The following is a 20441-nucleotide window of genomic DNA, read 5'->3' as shown; positions in this document are numbered from 1 at the left end:
ACACGCGTGTTAAATGCTGCTGATCATGGTATTCAAACGGCAGCCAGTTTGTGAGCTTGTTGGATGCCATGATTGCTCCTGTCAACACGTTGCTACAAGAGAAATAATCACTTGATTGTGGGAAATTCTTCAAGATTCTCTGAATTTAAGGGGAGACTACGACGAGTTTTAAAAGGCGCGGGCGATTGGAGTGAGAATTCTCATGCATTGAAGATCGATTAAAAATGTATAAAAACGAATAATTAGTGCATAAACATTAATTGTTTATTGTTCAGTTGTTCCGTAAACGCTTGAAATGTTAAAAATAGTCCAGGATCTCCAATTTTTGAGCTATGGAGGTTTTTTTCTTCAAAATTTTTGAAAATACAATACAATAATTTATAACTCAGAAACAAATTTATCAATTGAGCTCAGTTTAGGTTCGTCACAAAGGGAAAGAATTGTTCTTTGTATTGAACAAAAATTATTCAATTTCATCAACATTTCAACCCCTCATTAACATTTTAAAAAAAGTCTAAAGTGTCCGTTTTACCCCAATCTCCCCTATAGCGGTTTTGGCAGGTATCACACACAAAAAATTTGAAAATTCCCCTTTATTATCCTGTGAGGAATAATGTAGGAACAACGCTTAAATTATCGACCTCCTAATCTTCTTTACCAACAATTTGGCCGATCACACTTCGAACCCCTTCGCAAGGCGCCACTTTATGTTATGTTGTCATTTTTTATGGTGTGTCTCTCGTGGAACATAAAGTTTCGTATATTTAATAATTTATTAATTGTAAAATCACAATATTTGATAACCAATCGTTTTAAGTACTCAAGGTCTCAACACACTACGCTTCTATCAACTCCACTCCACCTTTCGTATAGTGAATATCTGAGAACTCCGATGTTTCGTAGTGATTGTTGACATTGACTCGTCCATCATTCCATCATTAAAATATTGCAAGTACGTAATACCAATCCTATTTCCTAATCATAAAGTTTCAATTAGGGCGATAAAATGGTCACCCAAAGAAATAAAATATTTCAATATATTGCTGCATTGAACCAAAATAATTGAGTATGTCGACCGTAAGCATTATTGGTTAGAGTGACAAATCCACTCCTCATCAATCTCACAGTGATTAATACTCAACTGTTTCATGAAATGAAGAATTGAACAATTCCACAATGGCGTCAGACAATCTAGGACGCACCACTCCACCTAATGAGGAGACAAAGAGTGCAGGTCAGCCACTGTCAGATTTCCTAGTCCAATTGGAGGACTACACACCAACAGTAAGTCCCCTTCCCTTCTTCCATCATTCCCAAAAATAATTACTCATCAAAATCATCAATAACTGCATTTCCCCAGGTGCCTGATGCAATAAGTGAATATTATCTGCACACAGCAGGGTTCAACACAACAGATCCTCGCATGTAAGTCCCCCAAATCCAATCAATCTCCCTGACAAATCCTTCTCCGTGACCACAACTCTAATCAAAATAATTTATTCTTCCAGAGTTCGATTAGTCTCCCTAGCAGCTCAAAAATTCATCTCAGAAATAGCTAACGACGCTCTGCAGCACTGCAAAACCAGGGGAGCTAATCAAACCACAAAATCAAAGAGCAAAGATCGTAGATACACATTGACGATGGAAGATCTCACTCCGGCTGTTGCTGAGCATGGAATTATCGTCAAGAAGCCTCACTACTTCGTATAAAATCCACGACTTCTCAGTTTTTGTAATGCCAGCCCACCCCATCAATTGTACCCCTTATCTCTTCCCACAAAATATAAATTCAAATAAATTCTTTTGGATCGCTGTATCTCCCTCCTTAATGGAAAGTTTGCGCCATTTGTTAAATGTTTCGACAAATTCAAAATCAGAACAAAATTTTGTTTTTTTTTTCAAATCACTCTGTCCGATGCCAGCAGCAGCTACTCCTATTCCAGACAAATGTCCAGATTGAATAGCTCAAGCATCAACAAGATTCCGAGAGCGTTGCTGGGTTTCTTCACTTTATTCCTTACTGATATAACTAGTTCGTATTAGAATTCTGGTGAAAACATTGTCCAGGTGATCTTGCTGGTGTTTTGCTTCGTTTGTTTTCAATACTGAATCTCTTCATGTAAGGAATTCCATTATATTCCTTATCGAGGGTACCTTAAGGATATCCAAGTACTTTGGCTATTCCTCCTCCAGTAAAATACTTTTCTACTTTTGTAGTCGAACATCAGTGCTTTCATTTGATCCCCGTTTGACCCTACGTTTCCGGACATTTACAATGATTTTATTTAAAATTTGCAGCTCTGAATTTGAATCTCGATATTAAACTATTGGCAACATTTTAAAAATCTGGGAAAATAGAAAGTTTGCCATTGGAGGAAAATTATTGAAATAATTAAAGAACTGCAATTCTTGAAAATTACGAACATTTTCTACAAATAATTTATAACGATCAATTTTCCACCATAAAAATCATTTGTTCGGAATCTTAACAAATTTATTCATATTCAGAATTTTACCAGAAATCTATTTCATGCTCAGAAAAATACGGTTTTCGAAAGTTTAAACAACTTGCATTATTTATTAGAAAACAACAAATGTTTAAAAAATTATAATAAACAAAAAAAAAACAAAATAATGGCAATAATAATATAATGATAATATATATAATCATAATATAATATATAATGATATAATAAATAAATTATGCCATAATTAATAACTATTATTAATTATTATTAGTATTTTTGCCATTATTTCTCGGCAATATTTCTCCATAATTTTCGCCGTTTCGCAATCCATATGTTAGGAGAAATATATGAATAGGGGAATTAAGGGGAGACGGAACCCCTTTGTCTACATCAAATCTTAGAATTGTGTCTTCTCCTACAATTATTAATTTCTAGGGGAGGGTAGGGTAAAATGGACACTTTTGACTTTTTTAAAAATATTCGTAACTCAGAAAGAGATTTATCAATTGAGCTCAGTCTAAGCTCATCACAAAGAGGAATGATTGTTTTTTAATTGAAAAATAAAATTATTCAATTTCATGAACAATTCAACACGTCATGAATATTCAAAAAGAAGTCAAAAGTCCATTTTACCCTACCCTCTCCTATCTATAAAATTACTTTATCGACTCGATTATCGCATTGTTGAATCAATGAAGTAGTTTAATGAATAAAAAAATAATAATTGCAGGAGAAAACACAATTCTGAATATTCATAAAAACGCAGGGGTTCCGTTTCTCCTTAAAAAGAATAGAGCTTCATGCAAGTTCCCTATTCAAACCAATATTTACTTGTCATTTTTCATCGTAAATACCTCCTCAGATGGTCACCAGTCCGCACATGCGCACACCGGACTCCACCGTACACACAACTTGATGACTTTATTTCAGTTTTGAGTCCAACTCAGTCGGAGTCAGTTAGAGTGACATCGCGATCGAGGTTATAATCAAATGCCTTCCTCCAATAATCGAATAATTGAGGCTAATTGAGGCTTTTTACCGTCAATGTGCATAATATCAAACATCCCAGTGCTTTTTCACCTCCGAAGATCAGTTCCACCCCTTCCTCTCGCGGTATGAAGTCAGTAATAATCGGGGAATTCGTTCGATTGGAGCATGACCTCGAGCAGGCAGTTTTTCCGTGGTCCATTTGTGGCGCAAAATAGGAATCAATTCGACAGACAAACACGTTAATCGCTCTACTCCATTGATTCGTCTCCTCATCTGGCTGAAAGGTTTGCATCAATTAATTCATTGTTTCCCCCCACTTTATCTCACCTTTGCAAAACGCACGAAGACATCCCACGCACAAACTACTGTTTGTTAAATTTCGTATGAAACCTGTTGAGGTAACGCGCTACCGAACAACTACTGGCGGGCACCCATGATTTATTATCATTGTCCTTTTTTTTGTTTTCTCTTCTTCTCGACTATTTTTCACCTTGAAAAACCGAAGGCTCTCCGCAGCCAGCGTTCATGTACAACTATTTTTATAACGCAACCGGTGTTCGCTCATCTGCATTGAGATTAATTCGATGTATCAGTGGTGGGGAATTGTCTGTGTGAATTGTTGACCGAACGTTGGAATATTTAATTAGTCTCGATCATAATCAAAATATATTCTTGTTTTTGCACATGTCATTTGTACTTCCTAGATTGAAGTGTTTACATATTGGCTGGGACTTTATTTTTCACTCCTCTTTACGTGCGAGTGGGTGCATTTTTAAGTGAATACGTGAGTTGCATTTTTGCATTTTGTTTATCACCGGGGTTAAATTAATCTTCGAACTGCCATTAGTCGGTTTTTTATTTTTATTTCCAAGTGTTTGATGGTCAACTCGGTGTTAGTCTTTGGTGTTGTTGTCTCAAGGTTTAGGAGTAATAAAAAACTTTATTTGGTACTTTACATTGCAGAACTGATGCGGTGCAACCGAGGTATTTCATAACAAATGTAAGTCGAGGGGGGTGGGGTATTTTTTGTTGGATAATGGTTGTAAGGAATTAATGGGTTTTTAAGGATCATCTTCTGAGGTGGAAGATCATTGGAAATTGATAAATGTCACTTGTGGGTCGGGATAAGCAAATTTAGATGTCATTGGTAATTTGTAACAGCATATTGAATTTTATGTTGAACAAAATTATCGACTACTTTAGTAATGGAAAAAAATTTTAAAGCATTGTCCATTACTCTCGTAATGAATAATATTCTTTAGAACATTTGTCGGCGTTCCACGACTTTTCAACTAAACGAGATTTCAACTCACAATCTTTCTTTCTTGCTCATTCGATAATCATCCGAGTGTATGCCAACAAATTGAAGAAATCTTGTCAAAGATATTGTAAAAAGGCAGTAAATATTTTTCAAAAATACATTTGAATCGTTGAAGCAGGAAAATTTTAGTTGAAATGTCGTAGTTGAAATATCATTCAGTTGATAAGTCGTGTCCCCTTTGTCGGTACTTTAACAATTAATAAATTCAGTATGGGTTTTCAGAATAATGTTAAATAATATTTTATTATTGGAAATTGATAAATGTCACTTTTGGGAGGGATCAACAAATTTAGACAGTTATGTCATTTTTAATTCGTAACAACATATTGAATTTTATGTCCAACAAAATTATCGACTACTTTAGTAATGGAAAAAAATTTTAAAGCATTGTCCATTACTCTCGTAATGAATAATATTCTTTAGAACATTTGTCGGCGTTCCACGACTTTTCAACTAGACGAGATTTCAACTCACAATCTTTCTTTCTTGCTCATTCGATAATCATCCGAGTGTATGCCAACAAATTGAAGAAATCTTGTCAAAGATATTGTAAAAAGGCAGTAAATATTTTTCAAAAATACATTTGAATCGTTGAAGCAGGAAAATTTTAGTTGAAATGTCGTAGTTGAAATATCATTCAGTTGATAAGTCGTGTCCCCTTTGTCGGTACTTTAACAATTAATAAATTCAGTATAGGTTTTCAGAATAATGTTACATAATATTTTATCATTGGAAATTGATAAATGTCACTTGTGGGCAAGGATCAACAAATTTAGACAGTTATGTCATTTTTAATTCGTAACAACATATTGAATTTTATGTCCAACAAAATTATCGACTACTTTAGTAATGGAAAAAAATTTTAAAGCATTGTCCATTACTCTCGTAATGAATAATATTCTTTAGAACATTTGTCGGCGTTCCACGACTTTTCAACTAGACGAGATTTCAACTCACAATCTTTCTTTCTTGCTCATTCGATAATCATCCGAGTGTATGCCAACAAATTGAAGAAATCTTGTCAAAGATATTGTAAAAAGGCAGTAAATATTTTTCAAAAATAGATTTGAATCGTTGAAGCAGGAAAATTTTAGTTGAAATGTCGTAGTTGTACCTAGCTGTCACTTCCCATGAGGAGTTAGTGTTTTGTTATCCACCATAGACAATGACAGCGAATAGATAATTTGCCACAGCGAAACAGATATTTGTAATTTCCACTTTTTTCAACTCATTCTGAATCTCAATTAAAAACGCTCTTTGAAAAAGTTCAGAATTTTTTCTATTTTTTTTATCATTCTATCATAAGTTTTGGGAATTTCTACCTGATGTACCACTCAATTGCAAATTTTGGATTACGAAAGATGAAAAAAATCCAGATAACATTCGAAAGATAGTACACCCGGGCCTTAATCGAGTTTTCTGGAAATTCTTCGCAGTGTTCAATAATTTTGGGATTTATCATAACAGTAGAGCTATTTTATTTTCTTGAGTGCAATAGCAACATGTAGTGTTGGGGCAATGAATACTGATGGACACGTATGATTGCAGACTTCAGACGGTGGTATGAGTGGTGCGGTATCCATGTATGATGGATTGGAACCAGAGACAGGGAGTAACAATGTCACCCTGGCGCCAGCTGGTGCAACGAAGAAATTGGCACGAGGAATATCTCGTGCCACTGAGAATGCTGCCATCGTATCCCATGCTAGAACACAGCTGGCAGCAGTTGGGACTGTAGATACACCTGAGTTCACGTTTTCCTTGCCAGATCTGTCGGTTTATCCTGGTAATTAACTCATTTACTTTGGGTAGTGGGAGTACATCTCGGGGGGCAATTCTTGCATTAAAATAGGGAACCTGCATGATTTTTTTTCAATGTTCTAATCTCAAGTTTGGGACATGAATAATTCATTTTTCCTTCACAAATGTTTGAAAGATTGCTCATTAATTAATCATTAGTTGTTAAAAATTAAAAGTTGAGGGTTTCAAACGCTTTGCAATCGCTAATGACCCGCTAACCAAATCTTGAGGTGCGCCTCGGCCAATGGAGAACGACAATTCCCCTTAATTCTCTCTTATTTTCGACCAATGAAGCGTTACCTGATCGTCTTCGTGACGTCATGACCGAAAAATTAGGCTCGAAAACGACTGATTTACAATTAATTATCATAAAACATCTAGGCAATATTTTTCCATAATTTTCGAAGTTTAGTTATCCATATGTTACGAGGAATGTGTGAATAGGGGAATTACAAAGAATTGAGCTTCATGCAAGTTCCCTATTAGAGTAAATCGCTCCCCCAGCACTTTCAGTAATACCGAAAGAATAGAATATTTCATGTTCTGGATGCTGGTTTTACAATTTAACATCTACACAAGCTACACCACCAAAAAAAAGGTTCATTTGAATCAAATAAAAATCTGTATTTAGAATTTTTTACTCATTTCAAAAGAAAGGATTGAATTACAGAAGATTTTTTTTTCAAAATTTTCGGAAAAATGTGTGGAACAACAATTACAAGCCAGTTTTTTGGAATCCGACTCCTACACCGCTGATTTAAGTTTTTTTCATATAAAAAAATTCACTATTTGTGTAAAAAAATACAAAAAAGCAAATTTAGCCATGTAAGAGGCGAATTTAAAAAAACTAGCTCGTAAATGTTATTCCACATATTTTTCCGAAAATTGTAGAAAAAAAATCCTACGTAGCTCAAAAATTGGAGGCCCTGGACTTTTTTTGGCATTTTAAGCGTTTTCGGGCAAACGAACAATAAACAAAATTTTTTTGCACTAATTATTCGTTTTCAGATCTACATAATCGATCTTCTATGTATGAAAAGTCTCACTCCAATAACCCACGACTTTTAAAACTCACAGTAGTCTCCCCTTGATAGAATTGAATTATTATCATTTATTATTTTATTTATTGACGACTAGCTGTGTGGCCTGGCTTCGCCCGGGGAGAATAAGAGAAAATTGAATACCAGGATTTTTAGAAGTCCTGCAATTAAAAAAACACCTCAATGTTTTTGACGTTTCTAGAATACTCGAGAATTTTCTCAATTTCTTTCGAAAACCCTCAAATTTTCTTAACTTCTCAAGCGTTCTAGAAAAGTTGAAAACACTGAAGTGTTTTTTTTTTCAATTACAAGAATTCTCAAAAATCAATTGAATTACTCAATTGGAACAAAAAAAAATTTAGAAAACCCAAAAAAATTATTTTTGCCAAATATCCATTTACTCGAGAGAAGCATTTATTTTTTCAAAATCGTATTTTACCTATTGGGTCATTCCCAGTCAATCTTCATGAGGTCTCAATTGTAACAATTATATTACTCCAGAAGATGGGCATGTTAGTTTTGACCTTGAGTGCGCTCCCTCAATAATTATCAACATTAAAAAATTTATCGAAATTATTCCTTGTGGAAAATAAGAAATGTAGGAAAAATGAATAATCATTGGAGGAGTTCATCCAAGGTCAAATGCAGCATAGTCATCCTCTGGGAATGACCCAATGGGAGAAATACGATTTTGAAAAAATAAATGCTTCTCTCCAGTAAATGGATATTTGGCAAAAATAATTTTTTTTCTCACTGTGGCATTAATGGCAGAGTGGCAGTAATGATTTACTGAAATTCATTCCTCGAAAAACTACATTTTTGGGGATTTCTCGAGCCACAAATGTGAAAAGCTAGGTGATTGAGATTAATCGCGGTCAGGTTAGTGGAACATAAATTTTCAACTGGCGATGACAAAACTAACAAAGACTTTTTCGGCGTAATGGAGAGATGAATAGATACGGCAGACCAGGAAGTTCATTTCAACAGGGTCTGTGGCATGAAACGTTGTGGTTAACTTTAAACTCTGGGGTCTGATGAACATTAAGGGCAAATTAATTCATATTTGGTGAAAACATGAAAAATTATGGGTTTTCTTATCGGTACTCATCCATAATGTATGGAAGAATTATCGATAGACGCGAGACCAAGGAAAGTTTTTCAGAATTCATCAACGTCTCTCCTTAATACTGTTTGTCTATCGTAATAAATGGGATAAAAGAATGAAAAATATGGATATTTAGTAGAAGTTTCAAACTCTTTAGGAAACTCGTTGACGAGAAAGCGGAGTAATGAAATAACATGGCCCTCTTGGAAAATATATGAAGAATGATAATATCTGTTTTAAAAACGATGACAAAAATCTGGAATTTTTCATGTTTAATTTTTTTTTATTAAGAATTTATGAATACATTGAGAAGTTAGGTATTTCTCAATAAACCACTTTACCCGAGGAAGAGCAATGGAAAAGCTCTCAAACACAAAATTTTTTCTCAAAATTCATCAGTTTAGTAGCGAAGCGGTGAAACGGTTCAAGTCGGTTTCTACTATTGGCCAGTTTTCAGTGAATATCTCAAAATCTAAGGGAGATGGCAAAATTTTTGTCATGACCTTTCTCGTAGCCCTCAGTTAGCGCTGCAAAAAAGATCATAACGAAAATTCCGTTATCTCCTTTAGATTCGGAGATATTCCTCGAAAACTCAGCTAAAGGCTAAATCGACTTGAACCATTTTACCGCTTCGCTACTAAATTAATATTTAAGCTTTCTTTAAAGCCCGATTATCCACTAGTCTCGTGAACATTGTGCAATGACTTTGTCCTTTATACTTTTCGAAGTCTGACCTCGTCTTTCCATTTTTAACTTAAAAACATTCCGAAAATCAGGGCGACACTGTGGAATTCTTTTATATTCATACCCGCGTGTATTATCTTTCGAACGTGATCTCGGTTTTTTTTTTAAATTTTGATAATCTGAAATATGAAGAGTGATAATATCTGTTTTAAAAACGATGACAAAAATCTGGAATTTTTCAGGTTTAATTTTTTCTGATTAAGAATTTCTGAATACATTGAGAAGCTTGTTATTTCTCAACTGAAAGAAAAATGTTCTCCAACTGAGATTTAGTTTTACATGGCCCTGGAGTCTCCAAAAATTATGATCGTACAATCAAAGAAGCTATGAAAAAATTGAACATTTTCAACGAGCATTTTTTAATAATATTGGGAAATAAACCCAATAGGGAGGATATTACAAATGAATAATTCACTGTATCTAGTGGCTGTTGGGTTGTCATTTGTCACAGTAGCCAATGGCTGTCAGATCCTTAATTTTTTTATTGTTTAAAGTGCGAAAACCTACATGATTTATTTATATCGTCTGTAGTGGATTTACAGTTTCCATATCAACATTTTTTATGTGATTGCATTTCATAGGACAGTCATATATTGCTCCACGATTACTTGCCTTGTTTGGTAATTTTTCTTCACCTTTTCCTCCGTGTAGTCGCCAGGTATTGAAAAAAAATCTAACTAGCTGTACTGCACGTTTTTGGAGGTAATAAATAATGAAATGCGGGTTTCTAACACGCGAGGCAGAGACCCACCCCCGGCCCCACAACTCGATTTTTCCATCTTATGAGAGAACGGTTCTTACGATGTTTTTAAAAAAATAATCCGTCAAATTTTGTACTACACAGTTTCTGCGATATTCAACTCTAAAAAATGGAAATTTCATTAAATCATTTCTTATTTGATTCAAAAAATTAATTAACAAATAATTTCTTATTTGATTCTAACAGTTATTGTTGCCTGCATCAACGACATATGAGGATAGAAAACTCACTAATTTATGAGAATGCAATAATTGAGTCATTTAGAATTTTTTCCGAAAACCCATAGGGACTAACTTTTGGGTTCTATTGTCTTGGGATATACCTTAATGTTGCCGAATTTAGTCTACACAGCCCACGCGCGTTTAGCGAGTTTCCAGCAACATCGCGTGACGCACCATTTTATTGAACCGGGGAAAAAAAAATTCTGTTGGAAATAATTCATTTATTTTTTAGAATTTTGAGAATTATGTTGTTTAAAATAAAATGTTTTATATACTTCAATTGAAAAACTCAAATTTTTTAGAATTCTTCCGATCGTTCAGTGAATGTTAATTACCACAAAAACCGCTCTGCGGCGTTTCCCTCATACGGCCACCAATCTCGTGTTCAATAATTAGAAACTTGTTACTATTCGCAATTGAGTTCGCTTCTCATAAATAATTCACCGCGAATACTTCTGAAAACCTTCCCTGCTGCGAAATCTTAATGAATTTATATATTCAGAAAGTTGCCCGAAATCGATCCCATCACCAATAAATTTTGAGCAATGTCCGTCATTCATTCCTTTCAGGAGGAAATTTTAAAGAGAAGCCTTGCATCAATTTCAATTTCTTTCACAAGGACTTTAATTAAAACATTTTATGTCTGGGAATGTTGCAATTTACCTCATTACCTTGAAGAGTCCTTTATGGACAGAATTTTTATTAGCATTTCGGTACGAATGACATAATCATAAATTCCAAGATATTTATCTTCATGAAATCGATGAATTTTAGATTTGTTACATTCACCTAAATTCGACGCAAGCTTGCAGTCGAATTAATTCCTCGATGAAGCAAAAATAAAATTCTCCAAACTGTGATTTTTCGTCAACTTATGCAATTACAGGGTCTATCCAGGGCCATTTAAATATTACGTCACATGTTTTTTTTTACTTTTTAGACCCCCCCCTCAGTCACAAGCCGTCACAAACATGGAGCCCCCTTTATATATTACGTCACAAAATCCACGGGAGTCCCCCTATTATGGAGGATTTTTTCACGATAAAATTCAATTTGAAAAATAAGAATAAGAATCACAAGGAAAATGATTAGGTGGACAATGAACTCTTTGTGCGATTAAGGGTGGGCGATGTTATTAGAAACATCGATGCTGTGAATCGATTTTTCTGAAAGAGATTAAAATCTAGATAAAATCTCGAAAAATCAAAGAAAATAAATAAAAATTTAATGCGGGATATGAAAATTATCCTCAGTGTCAGGCTTTTGTAATAAATCATTTCTGCTTCTGCCTGCCCGAAATAGCATGTTATGTCGAAACACCCTAGCCAAACGAGAGACTATTGTTCAAAAAAATAATTGAAAAAACAATTTGATGGACATTTAGCTGTCAACCCCTATGCCCCCACTACGCGCGCCCATAGAGAGGAGAAAAATAGGGATCAGCGGGTTTCAAATAAGATACCTCGCTCGTTGCGCCCGAATTCAATGAAATTTCCATTTTTACTGAATGAATATCGATAACTAATCAATTTATATGTGTTTAATGTTTTGAATTGGTGTCGCACGCGTTCCCTTTTCTCTCTAAACATAATCCCGCTAGAATGGCAGCTGATGTTGGGGGATTGTTGGTGGAGTAGAGAATAATCACAGACGAAAAATTACGATTTTTCGATGGCAAAAGTGAGAAAAAAATCCACAGCACACTTCATTAGACCCTCATGATCACTTCGTTCGTCCCTCCCGTCTGACCCTTAACACCGTTTGATGCTTATAACTACTATCTTCCCGTTGAAAAATGACCGGGGCCACATGGAGAGAAATATTCAGTCACTTACAATCACTTTTCGCTCCGGAATTACGGAAAAGATACGTAATTTTTATTGAATATTTCTCTCCGTGCATTGGTATCTTATAAGAAGCCCACGGAATATAAACATTCGGGAGGTGATAAAAGTGCCGAGAGAAGGGGTAGGCTTCGAGCGCTCGTAGAGCGAGGTATTTTATAGAGAGGTATCTCATACGAAGCCTCTACTGTCATTTTTTTTAGTCTTTTTAAACTTATTTTTCCTTGTTACACTCAACAACTAAACTGTTCATTCGTACTACTTCAATTCAGTAGCAAAGTGCTCAAACGGTTTGAGTCAATTTAGTCTTTAGTTGAGTTTTCCCGAAATATTTCCGAATTTAAGGGAGATAGCGAAATTTTCATAATAACCTTTTTTGTAGAGCAAGTTGAGTGCTACTAAAAAGGTTATGAGGAAAGTTTTGCCATCTCTCTTAGATTTCGAGATATTCATTGAAATCTGGCCAATAGCCAGAATCGACTTGAACCGTTTGACCACTTCGCTACTGAATTGTGTTCTGTAATATTTAAAGTAATGACCTGAACAAAATTCTTTCTAATTAGATTCCTTCCGTCAATTCCTGGAGAAAGATTTGATAGAGGGTGGCTGCTTGACATCCCTGGAGAATACAGGAAGATTGAATTGGTGGTGTGGTGGAAAGAACAGTGGTACACGTGTACTATGGCCATTGGCAACAACAGGCGATGGAAATTGTCTTCTCCACGCAGCGTCTTTGGGCATGTGGGGCTTTCACGATCGATTGTTGACCCTGAGGGATGCACTCCACAATACATTGTCGAAGGGTGAATACAGAGATGCACTCTTTAGAAGATGGAGGTGGAGGCAGATGGGTTTGAATGCAGCCGCTGGCCTGTCGTACACGGAAACCGAATGGTTAACCGAGTGGCAGAGCATTGTGGAAATGGCATCGGCGAATCCACGAGGCCAGACAGCAACGTCTTATCAGAGCCTCGAAGAGGTACAAACCAAACGGATATTTCATTTGAGCATGCATTGAGGGAAAAAACTGCACTTAAATAGTTACTTGAAAATTGGAAAATTTTGTACTCAGCGATTGAATCAGGGCTCGAGAACAATAATACTCACTTTCCGTTTCACTCTCCCGCTGATCTACACACGGAACACCTTAATAAAATGATATATAACGATGAATTCTTTACTGTAGAAGCAGATGATGTGCAAAATGACCATTCGGAATCATATTGCTAATTTATTAGTTAAAAAAACTATCCCATGTTAAGATAAAAGCAATTTCCCACTTGTTTTCCTGGAGTAATTATTATTTAGTTAGAAATTTTCAGTTAAATAGTAGTTCACGGTGAATATCAATCATTTCTTTTTGACATACATTTACTCTGTTGAGATAAAACAGTACCCGGAGTCAAGTTACATCTGTTTATCGCATGAATGGGAATGCCAGCCCAGAAATTTTCTGCTTTATAAATTAATGGAAAATTCCTACCTAAAGGATGATTAGATCAGTGAATAAATTACATTTTGTTGCCTTGGATAATGTTGACCAGAATTTGGGATTTATAAATTTCATAACATTACCGCAATCGGAAAACATTGAAGTGAATGCATAAAAACTTAGTTAAATTCGATGACATCTTAGTACTTGATTGTGTTAATCTATGCAATAATTCATTTAGCGACTCGAATAATTATCGTTTCCTAAATAAGTTGAAGGATTGCTTAAAAAAAATAATTTTACATTGAAAAAACAACTAATATTCTCATTACTGGACCAAAAGAAGTTTTATTTTCCCCACTTAAATTTGTTTCGTAAAGATATAACTGGTATTCGCTGTAAAATTATATTAAAATCATATGAAATTGTCAAAAAATAATAAATTGAAATTAACAAATAAATAATAAAATAAATATTAAATAAATAATTAATAATAAATAATAATTGTATTAAATTATCAGCTAAGGAATGTTTCTTTGAATGAAATTCTCTTGAAAAAAGTAATTATTTTCCTGAATGATAAGAATGAATGGGATTGTCATGTTAATTGCTCTTTTCAGGTTCATGTACTGGCATTGGCGCACGTACTACGCAGACCGATTATTGTCATTGCTGAAACTATGCTGCGTGATTCTGAAGGTGTGGCCTTGGCACCAATACCATTTGGTGGGGTTTACCTACCGCTGGAAGTTGCACCGGAAAAGTGTCATCGTACACCACTATTACTTGCTTATCATTCGGCGCATTTTTCTCCACTGGTAACCGTCGATGGGGGCAATGATTTTGGCGATGGGGGTGGATCGGTTGAAGGGGTTAGTATACCACTTGTTGATCCGGACACGGGACAACTGCTGCCTGTTTTATTCGCTGTCGATCCTGGTCCTGACTGGGACTGGAGTGTCAGCTCACAGGATCTCTTGCCTTGTCAACAGGATACTGTGAGTTTTTATAATCATTTTTTTACGGTATTGGTTTTTCAGGATTACTTGAGGATGAAGTTGATGAGAATTTATACATCCAGAAAAAAAATCCTTATTATCAGATTTTAAAGATCTTCAATTGAAACTTTCGAAAGGATCCAATGGATATTTTCAAGTCTCAATTTGAGACTTGGAAATCTCAATTTTAGCATTCTAAACGTCTTAATTTGACACTTTTAAATCTCAATTTGAGACTTGCAGAGAGTTTAAATTGAGTTTTTCAAATCTCCAGTCGAGATTTTCAAGTTTCAAATTGACATTTTTAAATCTCAAATTGAGACATATGAAAGTCTTAATTGATAGATTCGAAAGTCTTAACGTCAGACTCTTAAAAATCTCAAGTTGAGAATTTCAGAACTCAATTTCATATTTTCGAAAGTCTCGATTTGAGACTTCCATAAATCCCAATTTGAGATCGCAAGTCTCGCATTGAAAACTGTTTTTTTTTGGTTGTATATTTTCTTATATTCAAAGAATCTACTGCGTGTTTTGTGGTCGTGATTCACGCAAGGACAATTGGACGGATTTCAATGGAATTTTGACTGCTAATTAGTTTAGGATTTTCGTTATAATATAGGCTAAAAGTTACATAAAAGAGGATTCACTGTAAAAAGTTCCTGAAAATTTCCATATTTTTTTAAAGAAAATAAGGAAAAGCTGAAATAAAAATTGTGGATTATTCCAAAAGTTCTTGAGAATTCTGAATTTTCTTATAAATTTGGAAATTCTCTGTTTTATTAAGAAAATTCTTCAGTTTTTCTAGAAAATTTAGGGGACTTCTCAAAATTGTTGGTTGTTGAAGAAAGTTTCGGAGAATTTTTAGTTTTTGTTCCTACGAGATTCAAAAAAGTTGCAGGTTTTTATAAAAAATTCGAGGAATTCGTCAGTTTTGATGAAAAAAATCGGAAAAAGAGGTTTTTCCAGAAATTTCAAAAAAATTATTTTGTTTTTCTTTAGGGAAATTTCAAAACTCTCTAGGAATTCCCTAAGCTTCTGAAAAAAATATCACTAAAAAATTCCTGATTCCTGCAGTTACAATTGAACTGTAAAAATATGTTTTCAGCATTCTGAAATCTCCAAAGTTACTTGTTTCAGAGATATGTTCACAGCAATTTTTATATATTTTCGCCTTATCTTGTTTTACTACCTCCTTCAAGAATTGAAACTCCTAGAGTTGAAATCAATGAGGAAGTGGTAAACCGACGATAAGTGCACGCTTTACTACTAGAAGAAGTTTTCAACTTTTTCAGCTCGGCAAGGAATATTAATTGAAATCCTCCCTCATTCAGACTGAATATTTAGCCTCAGAATTTCTTAAATGGAACAACATTTTGTAATACGTTAATCGATCAGAGAGTGGCGAGTTCAGGGGAAGATAAGGAATTAATTGCTTTTCAATTTGTTATTTCTCTTTGTTTGACGAGAGATTATTCAGCCGTTGAAAATCAGGCATTGACCTCGAGATATCGAGGAGAATTTAATGCAAATATTGTATCGATCCATCAAACCGGAAAGGATTGACGTTTTTATGTGGAATTTGAAAATTGATTTATATCGATTATTCTTCTTTTATCGGGCAAAAATGGTGATTACAGACTATTTATTTAGTAAATATTCGTCATATTCGTCAACTTTTGAAAATTGGTCAATGACAGATAAACATGATTTATTAATGACTTGAGTTTTAAAAACAAAGAATTTTAGTGGAGATCCAATTTCACAGCTTGATTGAAATTTCAATGGAACATGAATATTCAGAAATAAAATGACATCAATTTTAAATTTTTTTATGAATTTTCACAGAATAATTGAACTGTAAAATCAAGTATTTTATTGATTTTCAGATCATGAGAAACAGAAAATCAATGGAATATTGATTTTTCAATAACAAGATTTCCTGAAATTTCGGTGAAAATTAAACATGATAAAAATTTCTGCGATTTGACACAGAAAATTCAGACAACAAATTTTGACAGTGTGGGATAGAATTATTTTATAGCTCGATTGAGTCATTTCGCTTCAATTGGAACATGAATATTCAGAAACAAAATGACCATGAATTTTCAATTTTTTTCCGAATTTTCACAGAATAATTAAACTGAAAAATCAAGTATTTTATTGATTTTCGGATCATTAGAACAGAAATTCAATGAAATAGATTTGATTTTTCAATTACAAGATTTTCTGAAATTTCAATGGAAATTAAACATGATAAAAATTTCTATGATTTGACACAGAAAATTCAAACGAAAATTTTTCCCAGTGTAAGCTAGAATAATTTTATATTCACAGTGTAAAATATAATAATTCATTTCGCCTCGTTTGGTTTTGTTCCAGATGGAAATTCTGATTAGAGATTATTTAGACTGTGAATATCAGACATTAACCTCTGAAGATTTGGAGAGACTCTCAGAAACAGACGGATCAACCTCGAATAAGAGTAGAACAGCTAGACAGCTGTTGGGTGTTGCTAAGCAATTTGGATCAATTGGAAAGTCTGTGAGTAAAAGACTGTGGTCAATGGCTAAGAGACCAAAGAGCCCACCGGCCTCATCCACCGGTGCAATAACCGAGGGTGTGCTCTGCGTGAGACTGAGGAGTCGACGTCACCAGTACGTGGATCAAATGCTCCAGAATTATCTACAGTGTGCCCACTCAAGGTAATTCATACCAATAAATTCTTAGTAATTCTGCAGTGAAATAGAATTAATCCACTCGACTTCATTTTAATCATCTTTACATTGAGTTTTCGATGAATATCTTTAAATCTAAGGGAGATAATGGAATGTTCGGAGAAATCATACCAAAATGATAAGGAGAAATCAACCCCTTTTCGCCTAGGGGATGGGATAACTCGAATGTCTAGATAATTTATTATTTTTCCGGTGGAAATCAGCCCCACACCCAGAGAAATGACGCATTTGAGTCCAATAAAACTCTACTTGATTTTTTTCTATTCATTTCAACAATGTTGAATTGATAAACTCATGAAATTGATTTCAATGAAAATGTTTCAATTATATGATTCAAATAAAGTTGATTTAATTCAACTTTTTTTTATTAACTTTGGTTTATTAACGTTTTTACGTGAATACGTCTATGTTTTCATTATGGGGGGGCATTTGGGGAAAAAGTCCTTATGGTTCCTTATCGACAGTGGTGCCATCTATCGGAATTCTAAAACATACTAGAATTTTGAGAAAATTCTCCATTTTTTTTTAATTATTGGGAGTACTGATGAGAGTAATAATTTTCCGTTGAGTAGAATGGAAAATTAATGAGAAGTTTTGACGGGGAAGTTTTGGTCAACTGATTAATTGAAAAGAAAATGAAACAGCAAAATCTAAAGTCCAGTGGAAGGCCCAGGGGGAGACCCAGAGAGGGAAAAAGGAAAATGTGATGAGTTTCAATCGAATGAAAAAAGAAAAGTGTAATCGCCCTAATCTAATCAATTGAATTATAGATGAAATATTTCATATTATTTAAAACGAGAACTGTGAAAATTTGGGTGAGCCCTTTATACGTACAAGTTATCAAACATCATTATATCCTTCAGATTTCTAAATATTCCCCAAAACCAGTCCCCAATTGATCTCCAACTCCCATTTTCCCCCTCCGTAACTAAACTCTCCAACACTCTAGTTTATTACCCCCATTCTATCATCATTACCTCCATTATTTTAATTCCAGATACTTGGAGACACATCAGAATGACGCCTCGGGGACTGAAATGAATTACGGGGCGGGTAAATCCAAGTTTTACGCTGCCAGCGATAGTGGTAGTCACGCCAGTGTCAGTAAACTTCAGCCAAAAAATACAAGTAGAGATCGTACCCTATATCTCTCCAGGTAAATCGAATAAATTAGATTTCCCAATGACGATATTAACTCTCCAATTTACTCTTTTTGCTCCAGGTCAACATTTTATAATAACGAAATAACCCCCGAGGACGCAGAGACACCAGAGGCGTGGAAGAATGTTGATATGCATGATGTACGTTGAACAAAAAATAATTCTACCCCAACAAAGCAATTAAATGAAATTTAATTAAAATTCTGTGAAACAAAAAATCGTTAAAAACAGGAAAAATAATTGATTGCTTTTGTTAATATTTCAGAGTGTACCACGTGAGTGTCGCAGTGAGCATTGCCAATTTTTTGGTTCACCAGAAAATCAATACTACTGTTCGCAGTGCTGGGCAAGTCGTAGACAACGATGATGAGTCTGTGTAAATTCATTATTTTTCCTCCCTCATTGCCCCCATGACAATAACCCAAATATTTATTTTGCCAACGTTATTGAATAAGTCTATCCTCCCACGCGAGTCCCATGCGATTAAAAACGGTTACTACATGATAATGACGCATGAAGATGTATAAATTTTAATGAGATTCTCAGAGTTAATTAATCATAAAGAGTTAACAATTGATGATTATTTGTTCAGCAACGATTCTCGTTGCCTTTTCACGGTTGAGCTTCAGTGCTGTTTCCAGTGATTTTGCTTTAATTTATTAACAATTTTAGTAGGTGAATCATTAGGTTAATAGAATTGTAGTGCGATAGGAGAGGATTAGTAATCGAGCTCGACGTGTTCAAACTACGGACGTAACCCACTGATATTCATAAACCAGAGATAAATAGTACTTTGTAGAATTATCTGTTTAATTATCAATTGCTAGTGGGTATCGGTCTAAATGTCCAGTGGAAAATCCTGATAAAAATATATCGGTGTAAGAATTCAGTAGCGAAAGGGAAAAAGGATTTAAGGTATATCCCGAACAATGTTACTCCAAAGTTGGTCCATATGGATTTCTGGAAAAAATTCTAAATGATTTAAGAGGAGACTGCTATGAGTTTTAAGGCATTTATGGCGGGATGGCCATGTGGGAGGTGAGATGGAGGGGAATCTATTGTTCTCTCACAGAAAACCAATCGCTGAACAAAAAAAACGGTATTTCAATTACAAATTTTCAATCTATTTCTACCGTTTTTTTGTTTGACATATTTTTTAAATAACTTTTCTATTTTTTCCCGCTTATTAAAAAATATTCTATTTTTTCCCGCTTATAAAAAAATAAAAGGAGTATTTGTAACATTTGAAGCCCCTGCGGGGCAAACGGACAATCAACAATTATTTGCCTTGCGCTAATTATTCATTTTAAGTTTTTATTTTATTTTATTTTTTTTTCATTATTCACTTTTGGACGTGTATAATCAATCTTCAATGTATGAGAAATCTCATTCCAATAGCCCACGACTTTTAAAACTCATAGTAGTCTCCCCTTAACCCTAGTCTGGTCACTAAACGCGACCCTGCGATTGGTCACCTCTGCGGGGATTCCCCGCCGTGTTATTTAGGCTCTAGCGTTGCCGAATTCACTCTACACTGGCCGGGCGCGGTTAGCGAGGTTCCGGCAACGTCGCGTCATGGGGAATTTCATTTAACATGGGAAAAAACAATTCATTTGTTCGAAATAATTTGTTTTCTTTAGGAATTTCGGGAAATATGTTGTTCTAAAATCTACTATAATTCTTTCGACACTTCAATTGACTGAGTCAATTTTTTTTTAATTTTTCCGGTTATCCAATCAATTATAATTGAAGAAAAACGACGCCCAGTAGAGTTTCCCTCATATGGTGACCAATTTAGGGTTAATTTATTGAATTCTCATAAG

At 34.6% G+C, this 20441-nt stretch overlaps 2 protein-coding genes across 5 annotated transcripts; both read left to right on the top strand.

Moving 5' to 3' along the window:
- The first annotated feature begins 683 nt into the window (after window positions 1-683).
- On the top strand, window positions 684-1816 carry LOC107035724 (transcription initiation factor TFIID subunit 10). 3 transcript variants are annotated; one of them, XM_015253288.1, is made up of 5 exons: window positions 689-753; window positions 818-952; window positions 1160-1284; window positions 1361-1425; window positions 1509-1816. In XM_015253288.1, exons 3-5 carry the CDS (start codon window positions 1177-1179, stop codon window positions 1708-1710), a joined length of 375 nt encoding a protein of 124 aa, XP_015108774.1. In that variant the 5' UTR covers window positions 689-753; window positions 818-952; window positions 1160-1176; the 3' UTR covers window positions 1711-1816. The 3 variants fall into 3 exon arrangements, with proteins under 3 accessions (XP_015108773.1, XP_015108774.1, XP_015108775.1); XM_015253289.2 differs by having other exon boundaries at window positions 699-730; XM_015253287.1 differs by having other exon boundaries at window positions 684-952.
- A 1597-nt stretch (window positions 1817-3413) lies between these two features.
- LOC107035719 (OTU domain-containing protein 7B) lies at window positions 3414-19731 on the top strand. Of its 2 annotated transcripts, XM_029125916.1 has the most exons (9): window positions 3414-3742; window positions 4422-4458; window positions 6328-6565; window positions 12857-13272; window positions 14346-14723; window positions 17103-17425; window positions 18456-18614; window positions 18681-18759; window positions 18884-19731. In XM_029125916.1, exons 3-9 carry the CDS (start codon window positions 6343-6345, stop codon window positions 18983-18985), a joined length of 1680 nt encoding a protein of 559 aa, XP_028981749.1. In that variant the 5' UTR covers window positions 3414-3742; window positions 4422-4458; window positions 6328-6342; the 3' UTR covers window positions 18986-19731. The 2 variants fall into 2 exon arrangements, with proteins under 2 accessions (XP_028981749.1, XP_015108762.1); XM_015253276.2 differs by lacking the exon at window positions 4422-4458.
- The last annotated feature ends 710 nt before the right edge of the window (window positions 19732-20441 follow it).

Source organism: Diachasma alloeum, unplaced genomic scaffold (assembly GCF_001412515.2).
Source record: "Diachasma alloeum isolate Michigan unplaced genomic scaffold, Dall2.0 Dall_scaffold_00200, whole genome shotgun sequence".
Lineage (NCBI taxonomy): Eukaryota > Metazoa > Arthropoda > Insecta > Hymenoptera > Braconidae > Diachasma > Diachasma alloeum.
The sequence above is the reverse complement of the archived record's forward strand: the minus strand, read 5'-3'. Positions and strand labels throughout refer to the sequence as shown.

Bases quoted from the DNA above. Each gene is read 5' to 3' on its own strand.
- LOC107035724 (XM_015253287.1), top strand. From the start codon at position 1,177: ATGGCGTCAGACAATCTAGGACGCACCACTCCACCTAATGAGGAGACA. The intron at 1,285-1,360 runs GTAAGTCCCCTT...GCATTTCCCCAG, and splicing joins TGGAGGACTACACACCAACA to GTGCCTGATGCAATAAGTGA. The intron at 1,426-1,508 runs GTAAGTCCCCCA...TTATTCTTCCAG, and splicing joins AACACAACAGATCCTCGCAT to AGTTCGATTAGTCTCCCTAG.
- LOC107035719 (XM_015253276.2), top strand. From the start codon at position 6,343: ATGAGTGGTGCGGTATCCATGTATGATGGATTGGAACCAGAGACAGGG. The intron at 6,566-12,856 runs GTAATTAACTCA...CTTTCTAATTAG, and splicing joins AGATCTGTCGGTTTATCCTG to ATTCCTTCCGTCAATTCCTG. The intron at 13,273-14,345 runs GTACAAACCAAA...TGCTCTTTTCAG, and splicing joins CTTATCAGAGCCTCGAAGAG to GTTCATGTACTGGCATTGGC.